At 54.3% G+C, this 18,297-nt stretch overlaps 1 protein-coding gene and 1 long non-coding RNA gene across 4 annotated transcripts; both read right to left on the bottom strand.

Annotated features, from left to right (window-relative positions):
- Nucleotides 1-2,116: 2,116 nt before the first annotated feature.
- LOC140605037 (uncharacterized) lies at nt 2,117-5,458 on the bottom strand. Its single transcript, XR_012007822.1, has 2 exons — nt 4,189-5,458; nt 2,117-3,585 (listed from the first exon to the last, which is right to left on the bottom strand). It is a non-coding gene; the product is annotated as an uncharacterized lncRNA (long non-coding RNA).
- Nucleotides 5,459-6,381: 923 nt separating this feature from the next.
- ASB10 (ankyrin repeat and SOCS box containing 10) lies at nt 6,382-18,165 on the bottom strand. 3 transcript variants are annotated; one of them, XM_072776952.1, is made up of 6 exons: nt 15,904-18,165; nt 14,832-15,099; nt 10,898-11,417; nt 7,339-7,452; nt 6,847-7,032; nt 6,382-6,701 (listed from the first exon to the last, which is right to left on the bottom strand). In XM_072776952.1, the coding sequence occupies exons 1-5, from the start codon at nt 16,172-16,174 to the stop codon at nt 6,847-6,849; spliced, it is 1,359 nt and encodes a 452-aa protein (XP_072633053.1). In that variant the 5' UTR covers nt 16,175-18,165; the 3' UTR covers nt 6,382-6,701. The 3 variants fall into 3 exon arrangements, 2 of the variants coding, with proteins under 2 accessions (XP_072633053.1, XP_072633052.1); XM_072776951.1 differs by lacking the exon at nt 15,904-18,165 and adding an exon at nt 15,265-15,857; XR_012007821.1 differs by lacking the exons at nt 6,382-6,701; nt 15,904-18,165 and adding an exon at nt 15,265-15,860 and having other exon boundaries at nt 6,998-7,032; nt 7,339-10,820.
- Nucleotides 18,166-18,297: the final 132 nt, after the last annotated feature.

Below are 18,297 nucleotides of genomic sequence, written 5' to 3'. Positions count from 1 at the left end.
CAAATTACGCTTCACTTCCTCCCTCCGCCCGCCGCGGCCGCGCCCGGCTCCGCTCCCTCCGCTCCCTCCGCGGAGCCCGTTCCCAGCGGCCCGCCCGGCCGGCCCGGGACCCCCGCCCGCCCCCCGCGGCCCAACCAACTATTATTAATGGAGATTGATGAGGCCGGACACGCCGCTTTGTGAAAGTTTGCGGCCGACGAGAAGGCGGCGGCAGCTGCTGGGCCGGGCCCTCCCTCCACCCCTCCCGGCCCCCGCTCAGCCCACCCTGCGCGGGCGTGGACGTGGCGCGGGACGCCAGGCGAGGAGGGCGCCCCGGGGGGCGGGCGGGGGCGCGGCCGGACCACCGCCCTCCGTGGGACGCCGGCCGGTCCCCGACGCCCCTTCCCCGGGCGCCCCGAGGGCGAGCCCAGGCGCGGCGGGCTGGACCGGACCTCCGCGCCCCTCGGGCGGCGCGGCGGGAACGGCAGGGGGCGCGCTCTGCCGCCGGGCGCCGCAGCTCAGGGCCCTGGTAGGGGGGCCCTTTCTCCCCGACCCCATTCCCCTCTCCCCGGGGCTCCTTTTCTTGACACGGGCTCTTCCCCTTCTTCCTCCTTCCCTCCTCCGTGGCGGGCTCCCCGTTCCTCGCTGTGGCCTCTGTGGGTGACTTCCTCTAGTGCCCACACTATGCCAAGTACTTACCATTCCTCTCACCTTTCCCCTCCATCTTTCTCCCATCCCTCACATGTTTTTCCTTCCTCCACTCTTCCCTTTCCTGCCCGTCCTTCCTATCCCTATCTGGTTATTCCTATTTCTCATTCCCTATCCCCCTGTCTTATTCTATTCCCCACCCCACCCCACCCCCATTTCTCACCTATATCTGTATCTCTTGTCTGTCTGTCTATCTCTGTGCCTCCCCCCCACCCCTCCCTCTCTTCTGCTATTAATTTCCCTGATTGGCTCCCCAGCTCCAGCACCGCTGATGAGCCCTATTCATTCCTGGGCCTGACACTCTCGACCTGCCCTAGCTGATTGCTGGGGGCTGGCCCCAGGAGCGCTGATGAGCCCCAAGGGTCAGCGGCGCTAATTATTTGCTAATTGCAGATGACTCTGTTCACCTCCCCCATCCTCAGACACAGAAATGGCAGCGTCTTTTACCACCCCCACCCACCCCTTATTCCCAGCGGCGTATTTGACAGTCTAGAGGCAAAAGTCATGGGCACTTTTGCTTGATAGGAGCCCCAGGTCGATGGGCAAAAAAAGACTTAAGACAGGCAAGTCAACAGGAGAGTGACCTGTGCTTCGGGATACAGAGCAAGCCTAGCTAGCTAAAATGAAGGTCACCTGGTCACTGGGAAACTTTTATTCAGGTGGGGCTGGGGCGAGCCAAGCTAGTTAAAAGAGCGAGCAAAGCCGGGCCAGTTTAGGAAGACGCAGCCTAGGTGGGGGTAAGTTGGTGGGCTCAGGTGAGGAGGGAAACCTACAACTAAGAGTCTCTGTTTCTGAGCCAAGGCAGAGCAGGCAGAGGGAACTCTGGGTCTCAGTGACATTTGTTCAGATCAGGAGTGCTGTGGTGGCCTAGTGAACACCACTAATGTCAGACTGACGTGTTACAAAATAGCACCCTGAAAGACACTGGCACCAGGATGGGACAGAAAGGGGTAGGACCCAAGAAGGGACCTTTCGTCGGTCATGCTTGATCGACAACTCGTCAGACAGGCAAAGGGAGAGGACTGTGGTTTCCTTGCATTCCTGCTCCATCTTGGGCTCTACATTAAACTCATGAAACCTCTTAGAGACAAGTCTGGTGGGAAGATGTCATCATGGAGAAAGAAGAGGTGCCTCACTACTAGGGTACTAGGATAATCTTTGTACATCCTCCTAAAGATAGGCTTCAGAACCCTTTGTTAAATTAACCAAGCACTTCATGGCACCAATATGGAAGACCAGACTTCAAAAGTGTATTGTACTTTAAAAGTGAGAGGTCAGTACTTGGTTTGATGGCTTTATAGTGTTGGATACACAATAGAGGCTTGTTGACTTGATAAATAATTGAGGGAACTTTGGGTTACAATCACTGAAATTAAAGCCGTATGAGCAGTAACACCACTAATCAAATAAAGCATAGAGGAAGAGACATTTTTAAAAAGGAACTGCATTCATTTTTTGTATAGGTAATAAAACTGCATAGTACAAAATTCTAAAAGCTCAAGAGGGTGTATATTGAAACATCTCCCTCCCACCAGTACCCACCACCCCACCCTCATAAAAGGCCACTTTAATAAGCCTGTCACTCTCTGGTAGGACAGAATAGATCATGCACTTTCAAGGACTCAAAGTTAAAGACCCTCTGATCTGGAAGATGTACGTCACCCAGCTCAAGCCAAGAGCTTATTGCCCAGAACTAAACTTAGTAAAGTGGAATCCTCTGCTCAAGCTGGCAGAGTGTACAGGCTTAAAGCTTGTTGCCAATAAATCCCAGCGGGCCACCAAATCTGAAATGAGGCAAGTGAAACCCCAGGGACTTAGTATTGCCCTGGTGTGCTGCATGTTTGTTAGATACTGTATCTGTAATCCATTTATATCCTCAATCTGTCCCCTTGCCATGCTAGGTCATGAAGTGTGATTTCTGCATAGTCCTTGACATTCACCAGCTAAACCAGGATAAAAAGCACATACAGAGTGGCAACTGAAGCAGCCCATTCCCTTTCCCTGCCCTTTTGTAGACTGTGGAACTGAGGCCAAATGGGGGGGGAGGGGAGCACTGGCTGGAGTAATAAGACTTGGAGTGAAGTTCTTGTTCTGACCTCTCAGAGCCACGTGACCTTGGCCTCTGACTTAACTCCATCTGTGAGAGGGAGTGATTAATATCTACTCTGCCTAGCCAAAAAACCAGTGCAAGGCTCCAGCGAACATGAAGAAATGCCTTTCAGAATACCTTTCCTTCCTGTACTGAATGGAAAAAGGAGAGCTCAGGGGTCAAGGATGGAAGGCTCCCAGATCAGTGGCTCTCCCTTACCTCACCGTCAGGGAAGAGGCTGCCACTATCAACTCTGAGGAGAGCAGGCTCCTTTCTTTACCAAGAGAAAACTCTGCTTCCCTTACTGAATCCCCCAACAGGCCCATGGTGGGCAAGCACTCTTCTCACCGCCTAAAATAGTATTCTGCTTCTTTAATGGTCCCCGTGCTCTCACTTGTCCCATTCTCACCACTTCACCTGTTGGGTAAAAAGGCTCATACAGAGGAATTTTATTTTGAACCTACCCTCTCTCTGCTTGTCCCTATATCATAGACCTCACCGGCTGGCCTCCCCTCCAGGGTTTGGAAACCAGCGCCCAGGATACCGAGAACGAAGTATTCTAAAGTCAAAGCCGCAGTGTCTGTACCTCCACCTCTCATTGGCGGGAGAGAGTCCACTCACGGTGGGCAGCGTCGGGGCCTGCCCGCGGGTACCCTCTGGTGGCAGCAGCGCGCAACTGCGGCAGCGTGGGTGACGTGCGGAGTACTGCAGCGACCCCTGGCGTTAGTCCAAGAGACGTGCGAGGGCAAAGGAAGCCGACCAGGTGAGCCTTCCTAGGGCGCGCGCGCTGGACGCCCGCGGCTGGGTACCTGCGAGGACACTGGTTGGGCGGGGGGAATTGCACCCAACCATCTTAAGGTCTCGTATGCACGCGTGTAGGTTCGTGTATACTTTTTTGTGCCCAGTTACTTGATACCCCGTGTATCTGTTGTGTAAAATGTGTGCCGTTCGTGTGTGCGCACGCGTTACACGTGGGTAGGTCGGTGGTGGGGAGGTCCGCGCCTCCAGTGCAGGGCGGAGTCCTCACGGAGGCGTGAAATTGGTTTGGAGCAAACACATTACGGAAAGCAATTACCGGGGAGAGGTTCTGGGCCCGCGGGACCCGCAGCCAGGAGGCTGGGGAGGAAGCTCCCTGGCTTGCAAGAGTGTCTGTGGATGTCTAACCCCAGAAAGGACCTTCCTAACACTGCCTGCTAATGCGAGAACGTGTGAAGTTGGGCAGCGGCACCTCAGACTGACCACTCCACTGACCACTCCACTCCTTCCCTTACTGCTATCGTTCTTAAAAAGGCATCCCTGCAGAGGACCCAGTACTCTCAGCTGTGGTCAGAAATCCTTCTCCTTTTTTATCACCTTGGGAGAGGCAACCGCCTTCTGTGAGGTCTTGCCAGGTCCCTGCCCTTACTGCTCACCTTTCTCTCCATGCCATCAGCTCCTGCTCCCACGTGTCTTTTGCATTCACTTCATTGCACCCTGTATGTGAACTAGTGATTCGCACACTTGTTTTACAGACTGGATGGAAAATTCACCGACGGCAGAAACTGGTCTCACTCACAGCTGTAGATCTAGTAGTGCCTAAAGCCTGGGACTCAGGAGGCATAAAATGAATGACCACATGTAGGGGATTAAATAAAATGTCCGTCAAAATGCATAAACAACTCTCTCAGGAAAGTCATCCCCTCAGGAGTCAGGATTCTCTTAGAACACAGCCTTCAACATCTTGCACATGCCAATGATCCCATTTATATCCCCAGACCGGACCTTGTCTCTGAATTCCAGATTCATAGATCTAAGCGACGTTGTAACACTGCCTTTTTGAGATGTGTAATAGGCAGCTCCGACCTCATCTCTCCCAGAGTGACCACCCGATCCCTCCACCACCTGCCCCTTGCTCATCTTCCCCACCCTAATACCCAGCACCACCATCTGCCCAGTTGTTCAACCCAAACACCGAGATTCATACTGGATTATGCTTTCCTCCAGCCCCCACATCCAGCCCATCAACGTGTCTCCTCCAGTCTCCAAAGAGGGTCCCAAGCCTCACCCACTGCTTCCCTGTCTCCAGGGGATTCTAGACCTCGGCGGTAGCCCCTAATGGTCTTTGATTCTCCCTGGCCTCTCCCCTCTCCCCAGAGCCATTCTGAGAGCTTTTCAAACCTCCATCAGTTCAGGTCATCTCCCGGCTCTTCTCCGCTCCACGCACATGGTTGGGCCTCAGGTTAAATGTCACCCGGACTCCAGTAGCTCCAAGCACGCTGGCAATGGCCCAGTGAATTCCGCAGAGGGCTTAGCACTGCGGCGCCCTCCCGCCCCTTTGCTCTGGGTCCTTCTGCACTAGAAGGTACTCAGCTGGGGACCAGAGAGCCAGGCCCGTGCACGCCCGGCACCTGGACCACAGGGGCAGGCACATGGGCCCCGGGGCATTCTCCCAGGCCCTCCACCACCACCCCGCCCGGGACGAGACGGGCTCTCTGGGAGAGGCCCGCACAGCCGGGGCAGCTCGCACACGCGTGCGCACGAAGCCCACGGAAATCGCCGCCGAACCTTGACCCCTGACCTGTCTCCCTGACCCCACCCCCCACAGCTGAGGCGCCAGGCTTCTGCCTGGCGGTCCAGTCCTCCCGTCGCGCCCCACAGGGGAACCCCTGGGTCCACTCACCTCCGTCGCGCTACTGCGAGGCGTCTCCCCGCCCTCTTGGGCTTCGCCTGCCGGCCCCGCCCCCGCCGCCTGCGTCCTCCGCGGCCCCACCCCGTCGCCTCGGTTCCCGAAGTTGGCGGGAAAGTTGTGAACCCCAGCGCATGCGCACTCTGGGGCCCCAGGGCTCCTGTCCGGCGACCCTCGACGTCACGGATCACAGGGCACTCAATTGGCTGCCCTGGGTCAGCGGTAGGCCGCAGGCAGACGCCCCCGATGGCCACCTGCGGGGTCTTTAAATCCTGGCCCCGCAAAGACCGTCAGGGGGGACTCTCTCCTTTCTTGTCTTACAGATGCGAGCAGCTTGAGCCCAGAGAGGGGAAGAGATTTAGTTCCACAATTTAATGGCAGAGCTGGGACACGCCCCCCCCCCCCCCCCCCCCCCCCCCGCATATAAATCCCAGCTCAGCTCCTGCTGCCACAAAGCTAAATCCAAGAGAGGCAGGAACCATGTGGGTGTCTGGTGTTCCCTGACCTACAGGACAGGCAGTAGCTGGAGTTGTTTGTTTTTATCCCAGCCTGAATCTTCCACTCTCACTTGAACCTGATGGCCAACACCTGCACCCCACCTTCTGGCTGGCCGCCTTGCTCTTCACCTCACCTCCCTACCCCAAGGCTGCCTCTCCATCCTGTCCCACCGTCCACACTGCCTCATTCCCGAGCAGCTCTTGCCTACCCATCCTCTGGCCGGCGTCCTGACACTGTCTCATCTGGTGGCCCTTGTGCCATGTCATGAACCAGCGGGGCAAGTCAGCCTGGGACCACTCCATAGCTAGTAGATGCCAAAGGAGGAAGATGACACAGCTGTCGCCATGGGGCAGATCCAGGGAGGGGCCATGAGTCTGCCCATCCTGAGCCCTCTGGGTGACCAGCTCAGAGGAGGGCCTGCTGGAGACAGCACCAAACAACACAGGCCTGAAGATTTTTAATGCTCATACAGGCTTTGGATGGGCTGAAGGGGTGCCTCAGGAGATGACCAAGAGGAGTGTGTCACTTGCCATGAGTCCCAGCTGTTTCGCCATTAGACATCACCTGGCTGCATGGTCCATCTGCCTCTCTCCCTGGTGGGAATGGCAGCACCCACATCTGCCTGTGGAGTTGGACCTCCTGCTGACAGGACCACCTTGATGCAAACAATTTTGACACAGTCCTGGGTTTGGGGTGCTGTGAGAAGCAGACTGGAGCCCCCTGGGGCATCTGCTTTCAGGTCTCTCAAGAGGCAGTGGACACCTGGAAAGAGGTGTGGATTCAGAGAGGTCCCATGGTCCAGGAGGCTGGCTGGCTGGTTCTGGCCAAAGCCCTGCCCCCAACCCTTCTCTTGCCTCCTACTCATCCCTCTAAATGGTTGGGGCTGCCCATACAGCCCAGGACTCACCTAGTAGAGCACGTCCTCAAAATCCAGCTGCAGGTAGCGGAGCAGGCGGGGTGGCAGGGGAAGGCGGGGCAGGGCGTGGGGCAGGCAGGCTGCCAGGTGAGCACGGAGTGCACAGCGGCTCAGATGCTGCAGTGATCTGGGCTGTCTCACCAAGGCGAAGAGGGAGGAATAGAAACGGTGGTGCTTCTGGAGACAGAATAAGGGACTCAGCAGGGCAGCCTTGGACAAATGGCACCCTCTCCTCCTAAAGCGGGGAGGCTGGTGTCCAGCAGGTGTCTATAGGCGCCTCTAGAAGTGGTGTTTGGGGGTGTTCATTCTGTGTGTTTTCTTCTGGAACATGAGCGGGTCTCTGGGTAGTTTCTCTGGGGCAGGGTAGGGGAACTGACAGAGCTTCCCTGTTGGTGGTGGGAGTCCCTTGGGGCCAGGCTGAGTGAGTGTGTGTTCAGGGTCTCTGAATTCCTGACCACAGATTCCTGTGGTCAGGAATCTGACCTGCAGAGTTTCAAGAGGCACCAGGGCCATGGCCTCCTCAGGAAGCTGCATGATACTGTAGGTGTTCATCAGGACCTCGATAGTCCTCGGAGATGTGCACCAGCGCTCCAGTACCTGGAGAAGGCAGAGAGGTGTCAGTGTTTCTGGGGTTACCACCCACTGCAGGTGCTTAGCCAGTCCACACAAGGTGACCAGACATTGACAGAACAGCTGCCGTGCAGTGAATTGTGTCCCCTCTGCAAAAATACATTGAAGTTCTAATCCCCAGTACATATAAATATGACCTATTTAGAAATAGGATCTTTGCCGTTGTGATCAAGTTAAAATGAGGTCATTAGGGCGGGGATTCAGAGAGAAGGGATGAGGCCAGCAGAGGCCTGATGAAAGAGTGGTGGTGGGATCAAGGTGGAGCCAGACTCATTCTTTCATTTCATCATTTAGTAAATGTTTACTGAGGGCCACTATGGGCCAAACACCAGGGACCCAGCAATGGGGATGATAGGTCTTTGTCAGCTGGGAACTTCTATTTCAGTGGGAAAAAACAATCAACACATAAATAACCACTTACAGATAAGCTGTTACAATGAAAAATAAGTAGATTTGGGGACTTCAGTGTCAGGAGGGTACTGTCCTAGATGAGTGGTCAAGGAAAGCCTCTCTGAGGAGATGACCTGGTGCAGTGTAGGGTGAGCCATGCTGGGAGAGCAGCCCATGCCAGAGACTGTCCACGTGGAAAGAAAGACAGCCACACCCGGCCTGGACACACACAGTTGCCATCATACTCACCCGAGTCTGCATGTACTAGCTAGAAGCAGATTTGTGCTTATCCATTCCATCTCTTACTGTGTCTCAAGCTATAGGCAGTAGCCACAAACCCTTTGTAAAATCTGAAAACAGCTAAGTACTATCTCTCCGGCAGCATTCCTATACATGACACTCCTCTCCCCGCACACACACTTGCATGCAACATTAGGGGCTTTAAAACCACTGCCTACAAGGAGACCCCCCTACCTGGCAGGCTAGGGTGCTGCATGCACTGGGTGCTGCTGAGTAGTGGGAGCAGGGGCCCCTGGAGAAAGTATCTCACACACCTGGAGCCCTCTGCCTCTTGACCTGCATCTCAGCAGTGCTCACTAGAGCTGCCCCATCCCGTCTGCCCAGAGTGGGTCTCTGACTTACTCCTCCTCCTTAGATCTAGGAAAGAACAGGCTGGTCCCATCTGATTGTCCTGCTCTTCCCTGCTACCCCTGTCTGCCGTTCAGGCGGGGGTCTCTCTGTGCCTTCTAGGCCATGCTGATTCCTGCCACGGCTCTCTGCCTGAAATACCTGTGCCTTCCTCCTCCATCTCCAAGCCCTGCCCATCCCCAGTCCTAGCCCCTCCAGGAAGTCCCCTGAGGCTGTTCAACCTGCATCTCTCTCTCCTTACATTGGCATAATGCCCAGCAGCCTTCCCACACATTATTTAACCAAGAAAACCAGGAGCTAACAGGTGTTGAGCACTAACTCCACGTTAGGCCCTGTCTAATGGGCTTTATACATATGAGCTCAGTTCTCATACTAACCCTATGAAGCAGGCACACTCTTCGGTCCCTGTTTTATGGATGAGAAAACTGAGGCCCAGAGAAATTAAGCAACTTGCCAAGGGTCACATGGGTAGGGTGCCAGGTTCCAGAGCCTGCACTCTTGGTCAGCCACTTACATCAGAGTTTGTTGGGAGAACTGAAGGCATCCATGAAGCAGCTGACACACCATAGAATACTGTCGGGTGGTGCTCAGGGCTGTGCTTGTTCCTACTGTTACCCACGGGGCTCCTAGAGCTTTTTATCACTAGGTAGAGACTGGTAGGCCGAGACTGTATTACATGCAAGGAACATGCATTCAAAGAGTTCCAGTGACTTGCCTATTAGTCACAGGAACAAGCATCAAAGCCAGACCCTCACTCCAGGTTTCCTGAGCACCCAGTGGCTCCTGGAGAGCTGGCTGAGGCTGGCAGTGATCATAGATGACTCCTTGCAGGGACATAGGCACCTCAGCCAAGTGTGGAGCAGTTGCAGATTGTAGGAGACGGAGGTAGACTCCTTCCTGAACTTTTCAATCACCTGGGATACGGCACTCAAATGAAGGGAGGAATGGGGCACTTGGTTGTGCCAGCCCCTTTGGTCCCTAAGGCAGGGCAGATCAGGGCTGGGGGAATGGGTAACCAGGTCTCAGGAAATCTGTCTGCTGCTCCGCCTCCTCCTCCCACCCCTCCCTGAAGGGGAAATCATTAGCTGTCAGAGCCACCGTCAGATTACAGGGGGATTGCTTGTCTCCTAATTATCTGGTGTTAATAGGAGATTAATTAGTGTTAATTGTTGATTTTCTTGTATTTTCCCAAAGGGGAGACCAATCTGCCGAACTCTCGGGCTGTTTAATTATTTGGTCTTGCTTAGGAATCTAGATAGATGCTTCTAGGTTTGTGAGTGAAGGGGAAAGGCAGGAGAGGAGTGTCCAGGAGCTGGTAGGGCTGGACAGTTCAAGCCCGAAATGGGGTAGGGGGCCTGCTCACAGCCTGCTACCCTGTATCCATTCTGACCCAGCTCCTCAGAGAACAGGGGTCCCCACCCCAGTCCCAGAATCCTCTGTGACAGTATATGGCCCCCTCTAGATACAAGGAGGTATGAGACAGGGCCCCCTGCCAGGGCCTAAGTAGCACAGATCTCCAGGTTGAACCTACTGGGGAGTATTTTATGTTAACAAAATAAGATACAGGCAGGAAATTGACAGTGAAAGGTTTTCTCTCTGGTGCCAGGATAGCAGCTGCTGGTCTGGGTGATGCATGTCCTGCTAAGCTCCCCAAAACAAGGACCATATCTGTCTGCAAAAGTTCAGGAGGGTTTGAACCTCATGACCCAGGCTCATGGCTCTGCTCTGGAAGCCTCTCCCATGCACAGAGTGTCTCACTGAACAGATCCCACTGCCAGGCTGAGCTGCCTGCACGCTTCTTTCATCAGCTCGCTCGCCTGATGAAGAAACAATTCTCTGATGCCCACCCACATCAGTCCTGGCTCCTGTCTTTTCAGATGCATGATAATCTGACCTCCTGCCCTCCGTCCACCTTCATCACACATGTGCACACACACGTAAACATGTATGCAAATGTGTCTATATGCACGTATGCACTCAGCCCACCATCACACATGTGTGCATGCACACTCGCATGTATATGCATGTATGCACCCACGTGTATATGCATGTGTGCCCTCAGTCCATCATCATCACACGTGCACACACGTGTGTGAACATTCGCATGTATATGTATGTATGCACCCACATGTATATTCGGGTGTGAGCACATGTATGCACACACACACACACACACACACACACACACACACACCTCCTGCTGGTTTATATCCTTGCCTTTGCCCCCTGTTGGGCTTTGCTTACTGGATGAATGCAAGATGAAGAACTGGCTCGTGCTCAAGTGTTAGAGGCTGCATCTAGAGCAAGTGGGAACAGGTCTGAGTCTCCCCATTCCCTCACCTTCACGGCCCTCCCTCCAGCCCCAGCCCCCTACCTTGGGGAGGGCCCCAGGCCAGACGCGGACAGCACCATGGTTGAGCAGGGCTCGCACTGTGTGCTCTGGGCTCTGGGCCAGGGCCGCAGGTGGGCCCTGCAGAGCACAGTGAAGGGCTGTGTGGCCCCCATAGTCCATGGTGTTGGCGCTGACGCCGCAGGACAGGAGCAGCTCCACGACGGCTGCGTGGCCGCGGCGACAGGCCAGGTGCAGGGGCCGCCGCTTATCCTGGTCAGCAGCATCGGCATCGGCTCCGGCCGAGAGCAACAGATGGCACAGCTGGACGCAGCGAGCGGTGGTGGCCTCAGCATCGGTGGGGGACGTGCAGCGGATGTCACAGGCGGCCAGCAGTGGGGTCCAGCCTTCGGCATTGCGGGCATTAGGGCAGGCCCCCCGTCTCAGAAGCAGGCCTGCCAGCTCCACGTGGCCCAGCCGGGCAGCCACATGCAAAGGGGTCTCCTCCTCCTCCTCAGACCGACCATCCACTTTCGCCCCAAACCTCAGGAGCAGTTCTGCGCACCTGGTGAGGGCGAGATGGTGGAGGAGGAGGGAAATAGGGCCCTGCACTCCTACTGGTCCAAGCAGAGCAAACCTGGGGGACTTCTTTGATGGCCTCTGCTTCTGTCTGCCCCTCCCCTTCTACCCTGTGGGTCACTAGTCGTCCCAGCTGGGCCCTGCAGGGTCAGCTTGCCTTTTTTTCCAGCCACATACTATCTGCAGGAGTCATGCACTAACTCTTCATGGGCATAAAAGTTACATGCATCCCTCATGCAGTTAAAACAGGCGCCTTTCCAAGGGCTTGGCATGAATTGGCTTCTTTCATCCCAGGTTCCCAGGGGAAACTGAGCCCTGAGGATGTGAAGACCTGGCCCACGTTCACACAGCTAGTAAGGGGAGGGGCTGGCATTCTGGCCCAGGGGGCAGCAGGGCAGATGTAGTGCTGTGCATGCTGGGGCTGGTGGAGGAAGGGGGACATGGGGCCTGGCAGGGGGTGCGGATGGGGCATGAGAGAAAGAATAACAAAACCAAAATTGGCCAGCCAGATTTGCTCTAAGACAGCCTTCACAGAAGGTTGTGTGTGCCTATAATAATGTGTACACTGGGGGTACCTGGGGGGCTATCAGTTAATTATCTGCTTGGGCTCAGGTCATGATCTCAGGGTCCTAGGATAAGCCCTGCATCAGGCACCCTGCTCAGTGGGGGAGTCTGCTTCTCTTTCTCCCTCTGCTCCCACCCCAGCCTATGTGCTTGTTCTCTCTCTCTCTCTCAAATAAATAAATAAAATCTTAAGAAAAAAGGAATGTGTACACTGAAATTCAAGGCTAAGGGAACTTAGCCTCTTGGAGCTAGTGTGTTCATCCATAGAATGGGGATAATAGCTAATACCTAGACCTAATGAAGTTGTGAGCAACACATGAGACATTGCCTGGAAAGGTCATGATAGCAGCATCTGGCAGGGGAGTGGGTGGTAATGGACCATGGGAGCCCATTTGTATTATCCTTCCCCCCCTTTCTATATATTTAAATTCTCCTTAATAATTTTGGGGCACTTGGTGGACTCAGTCGGTTAAGCATCTGCCTTCAGCTCAGGTCATGATCCCAGAGTCCTGGGATCGAGCCCCATGTCAGGCTCCCTGCTCAGCAGGAAGTCTGCTTCTCCCTCTCCCTCTGCACCTCCCCTTGGTTGTGCTTTCACTCACTCTCTCTGTCTCTTTCAAATAAATTGATAAAATCTTAGAATTTAAGATTCTTAATATTTTAAAAAAATACTTTTGTTTACTCAGGAAAGGAAAGAATGATTCTCACTGGGTGAGGTCTCCATGAGGCCAGAACTAAAAACTGTGGTATTATAGAGCTGTGTTGTCAAATACATTAGCCACCATCCACACACAACTATTGAGCACTTGTATTATGACTATGCCTCATTGAGACATGCTGTGAGTGTAAAATACACATCAATTTTGAAGATTTGGTACAAAAAGACAATGTACAATATCTCATTAGTTCTTTATATTGATTACATGCGGAAGTCACAACATTTTGGATATACTATGTTAAATATATTATTAAAATTAATTGCACCCATTTCACAGATATTTGTACACCCATGTTCAGAGCAGCAGTATTCACAATCACCTAAATGTAAAAGCAATTGAAGTGTTCATCAGCAGGGTGAATAGATAAAATGTAGCATCTACATACAATGGGATCTTATTCAGCCTGAATAAGGGAGAACATCCTGACACCTGCTCCAACATGGATGAACCCTGAGGACATCGTGCTGCGTGAAAGAAGCCATCACAGAAGGACAGATGTCCTGTGATTCCACTCATATGGGGTACTTATAATAGTCAAATTCTAGAAACCAGAAGAATGGTGGCTGTCACAGGCTGGAGGAAGAGAGGAATGAGAAAACTATTGTTCAGTAGGGACAGAATTTCAGTTTTTTAAAAATTTTCTTTAAATATTTTATTTATTTATTCATGAGAGACACAGAGAGAGAGGCAGAGGGAGAAGCAGGCTCCAGGCAGGGAGTCCGATGCAGGACTCTATCCCAGGACCCCGGGATCACTCTGTAAGCCGAAGGCAGACGCTTAACTGCTGAGCCACCCAGGTGTCCCCAGAATTTCAGTTTTAGAAGATTAAAAATGTTCATGAGAAGGATAGTGGTGATGAGTGCCTAACAACATAAACCCACTTAGTGCCACTAAACTGTGCACTTAGAAATGGTCAAGATAGTAACTTTTATGTTCTATGTATTTTAGCACAATTTTAAAAATTAATTTCATATATTTTTTCTGTACTTTTAAAAGATTTTATATTTATATTTAAGTAATCTCTACACCAATGTGGGGATCAAACTCACAACCCCAAGATCAATGGTCACGTGCTCTACTAGACTGAAACAGTCAGATACCCCGCTCTTCTTCTTCTTCTTCTTCTTCTTCTTCTTCTTCTTCTTCTTCTTCTTTTTTTTATAATGATACTAGGAAATTTTAAATTACATATGTGGCTCACATAGTATTTCTATTGGGATACACTGGTGTAGAATACATCTTCGACCTTAATAAGTCAATGGAGTCTGCTGAGAGATGATGAGGTTAACAGGAGGGAGAAGGTTCATGAAAGGAATAAAAATTTGGCACCATTCAGAAGCAAGATGTGAAATTTGTTGGGTGTACAGTCAGTAGAGAAAGGGCCTCTACCGTATGTACAAGGCTCCCTTTGCCAGGATTCTACGCTCATCAAAAAATTGAGTGAGGACTCGTCCCCCACGGTTCCCTACACATAGGGCATAATTATTTGGGTCATAGTAAAGGAATTTCTCCTACACTAAATAATATATTGAAACATGCATTTATCTATCAGTTTCTTGTAAGTTTAGCTAGTGGAACTGGGTCTCTTGGCCCATTTCTCAGAAGGATCCCTGCCAATAGGGAAATGCCAGACCTGCCCACAGGGATCAATGCATGCCCTAACTGGGGGCTGCTCTCCTTTACAGACTATCTGGATCACTCTTGAATAGTCAGCTCCTTGAGGATAGGATCATGCCTCAGTTACTACTGTGCTTATCACAGGGCCTGGAGCATAGGATAAAGCTAAGAAAAATTAAGACTTTATAGTGTACCATCTCCCCCATAATGGATCCAGACAACTTCCCCAACACAGGCTATATGGCCGAGTCCCTGCACCGGTCCTCTCATACCCCTGGGGAAGCAGAAACTGCCCCATGTACAAGCCATTCCAAAGATCTAGGGCCAATGGTAGGGTGGTTTGGGGACTAATCACATCCTGACTTCCCACCCAAGCCCTGGCTCCTCCATCCCAGTCCACCAAGCATTCTGACCCCTAACATGCTCCCTCACCCTCCCTGAGGTCATCATCTCTTTCTCCCCTAAGAGTAGAAAGGGGGCTGGGCTGAGGGGTCACTCACTCAAGGGTGCTGGCCCCCTGGCAGAGGTGCAAGGGGAGTTTTCCGTCCTGGTCGGGGATGTTGGGGTCGGCCCCGGCCACCAGCAGCACGTGGACGCAGGCCGCATGGCCCGCAGCACAGGCTTCGTGCAGGGCGGTGCGGCCCCCAGGGGCACTGTCAGGCCTTGCCCGCCGCCTCAGCAGCAGCTGCAGGACTTCCGTGTGGCCCCGGCTAGCTGCCACGTGCAGTGGGGTGGTCAGCTCCTCCTCGTACGTCAGAGACCAGAGTCCTAGGGAGAGAGGGGATGTGGGCCTCAGACCCTGGCGGGAGGTGCAGAACACCCAGGCGACCGAGGAGGTGGGCAGAGGCTGGGAAGAGGGAGCCCAGAGCTCCGTCCCTGGCCTCCCCAATCCCACTCAGACCCCCACCCAGCCCTAGGCCCCCCGACCCGTACTCAGAGCACGGATGTTGAAGCGGAAATCCCTCCATCGCTCTGGGTCGCTGGTATCAAAGATGGAATCCGGAGCCAGGCCGGTGCTGGAGTCCGTGAGGATGCGGGAGACAGAGCCCACGTCCCCGGCCAACAAGGCCTGCCAGAAGGCCAGGGCAGGTCCCGAGGCTGTCCGGGTGACGATGGGTCCCGGGCCAGACTCTGGGTGCTCTGCAGACCCTCTGTTGGGCTTCTCCACCAGCCTGGCACAGAGGGCGTGTCTGTCACTGGAGGGTTCTCCCTGCCCCCTGCACTCTTCTGGGGACCAGCTCATGAGGACAGAGTATGAGCATGTGGGGAGAGCAGCGGGGAAAGGAGCAGCAGGAGGTCAGAGGCAGAGAGAGGGAGAGGAGGAGGGAAACGGGGACAGACGGAGAGGGTCTCTGTGTCCCTGAGCCGAGCCTGACCCAGCCACGCAGTTCAGCAGAAGCTATTCTGGGCTCCGCATGACTTCACTCCTGGGCCAAGGCTTAGGCAAGCCTCTGGGTAGGGGAGAAGTAGCCAGGGGCTTCTCCTTTCCTCAAGCACTTGGTATCTCTGTGCCTGATAGGGTCAGCCCAGGCCCCTGGCTCCTAGCCCTCCACCCCCTCCCCAGTCCCTCACCCCTCTCGTGGCTGCTCCAGCGAGGCTCGGCGGCCCGGGACTCCAGCAGCAGGTCAGCCGTGCTGTGCGGGGGAAAGAGCTCCTGCAACCTCGCCAGGTCTCCCGTGTACAGGGCATTCTGCAGGGCCATGTCACGGCACAGTAGTGGCGACCGCCGAGCCGGCTCCCGGGCTGGGCAGGCCTGGGCCCCCCAGACCCGGCAGGAGGGGGCCGAAGGAAGGTACCCCAGATGGCGTCCCCAGCAGGGAGGGGAGCTCCTTCTCCCATGCATAGCCAGTTTCTGGGAGAGAGGGAGCCAAAGAAGCAGGACTCAGGGTGTGCCACTAGCCGACTGGCCAGGCAGGGACTGGGCGGGAGCCAGGCAGAGGCCTTGTGTGGGAGGGGCAGGGGGCACACACAGGCCACACCATAAATAGTCCCGGCTGTCCTAGCTGTCAGTCCCAGGAAAGGAGACCTCAGCTGGAGTAGGCGATAGGGAGGAGCCAGAGAATAGAGTAAGGATGGAGCCCTCCAACCCTGCCCGAGTTCACCCTGGAGCTGATGGCTCTCAAGATTGAAAGGGATCCCCCAGGTCATGGTAACCAACCTGCAATGCTCAGATAAAGGAACATGGAGCCCCTGTGGGAAGTGATTTGCCCAACATGTGACAACTTGTTGCAGATCTGGCACTAGAGTAGGGGTGGGGGTGGGGCTGGAGGTGGAGTTGGGGACTTTCGAGCTGCCAGTTCATCCTCTTTGTTGTCTATCACATGCTCCACCCAGCGAGCCTCCAGTGGCCTGGGCTCTGACCCCAGAGGGAGGGCCTGGGGGTGTCATGCAGTTTTTGCCACCTTCCCAAATGTCACTGGTTAGCCCTGCAACTTCCCCCTCCCAAACCCAAGGAAAGGGTTCACATGGTGACAAATAGCAGAGAATGTCCCATTCCATGAGGCATTCCTTCCAGGTGTTCTCTAGAAGATGGGCTTCTGCCTGGGGGATAGAGGGCCCAGCCCACAGGCAGCAATAGAAGCACCCAGTGCCCACTCTGGGTGGTGACATCCCCATGCCCACCGTGGGTGCCAACCCCCCATGCCCACCTTAGGTGCTGCTCCCCCCTAGGTGCCTCTCCTCCCATCTCCCATCTCTCCCTGCCAAATTTAGAGGGGTCTCAGTTGGGAAATGAGAAGGAGGAAATGGTTCTGCCCATTCAGGCGCATTAGGATAAGGAGACTACTTTCTTTTTTTTTTTTAGATTGATTGATTGATTGATTGATTGATTGATTTATGATGGACACAGAGAGAGAGACACACACACACAGGCAGAGGGAGAAGCAGGCTCCACGCCGGGAGCCCGACATGGGACTTGATCCCGGGACCCCAGGATCATGCCCCGGGCCAAAGACAGGTGCCAAACCGCCAAGCCACCCAGGGATCCCCAAGGAGACTACTTTCATTTGGGGAGATAAACAGGAAAATAGAGAGAAAGAGAACTTAAAACCCAACCCTCTAGGCAGCCCGCAGGGACTCTGTCTCTCATTGGCCTCTGTGACCTGCAGAACACACCTTGACTTTATTCACACACTCTTTACACGGATGCTTCTGAGAGAACCCTGGGGCTCTCAGCCCTCAGTGGCATGACTGTCCCTTGCTCCCCAAGGTCTCCTTCGGCACCCCCAGCCCTTCCCTCCTCAGCAAAGGGGACACACAGACGAACTTCCACTCAGGGGCAGTAGGCTGTGTCCCATCTGCCCCCTGAGGAACAGGCTCTGGGTCAGAGGAAGGAGAGCAGAGCCTGGGCAGGCAAGGTGGGGGACAGGGGGTGTTTCAGCAAGATGTGGAGACCACTCAGAGAAGGCAGGTCCTCTGCCAAGGGCCCTTGTTCTGGCCACCCACCACACTCTAGAACCTTCCTCTACCTCACCCCGCTGCTCCCAAAGAGTCCTCACCCCCCACCCCGACACACTTCTGTAAGAATAACCAAACCCTAGAATACCAGGGACCTCAAAGAGTGGCTGGTCCAACTCCCCTTGCTATACGGGTAAGGAAACTGAGGCCCGGAGACAGGAATGGTCTGTGCCAGGTCACACAGGGGGATAGTACCAAGGTGGGGCTTTTGCCAGGGTTTGCTGACTTCCAAACTTGCTTTTTCCTTTTTCCAGACTACTGTAGACCTTCCTTCTCCCTTCTCTTTTTCCTGCTCTCCTCCTTTTCTTATTTTTCTCTCTTAAAAATCCCAAGGAGGAAGAGAGTTGGGGAGCCGGAACGGGAGACGACCGGGGAAGAAGGCACAGGTGGGGTCAGGGGACACAGATCAGCGGGCCCCAGGGAGAAGGCTGTGAGTGGGTGAAGATGGGTGGGAGAGGGAGGCTGGGCACCAGCAGGGGGCACAGAGCAGGGGTGGAAAGCACGGAGATG

This window comes from Canis lupus, chromosome 15 (genome assembly GCF_048164855.1).
Source record: "Canis lupus baileyi chromosome 15, mCanLup2.hap1, whole genome shotgun sequence".
NCBI classification, from domain to species: Eukaryota; Metazoa; Chordata; class Mammalia; order Carnivora; family Canidae; genus Canis; species Canis lupus.
The sequence above is the reverse complement of the archived record's forward strand: the minus strand, read 5'-3'. Positions and strand labels throughout refer to the sequence as shown.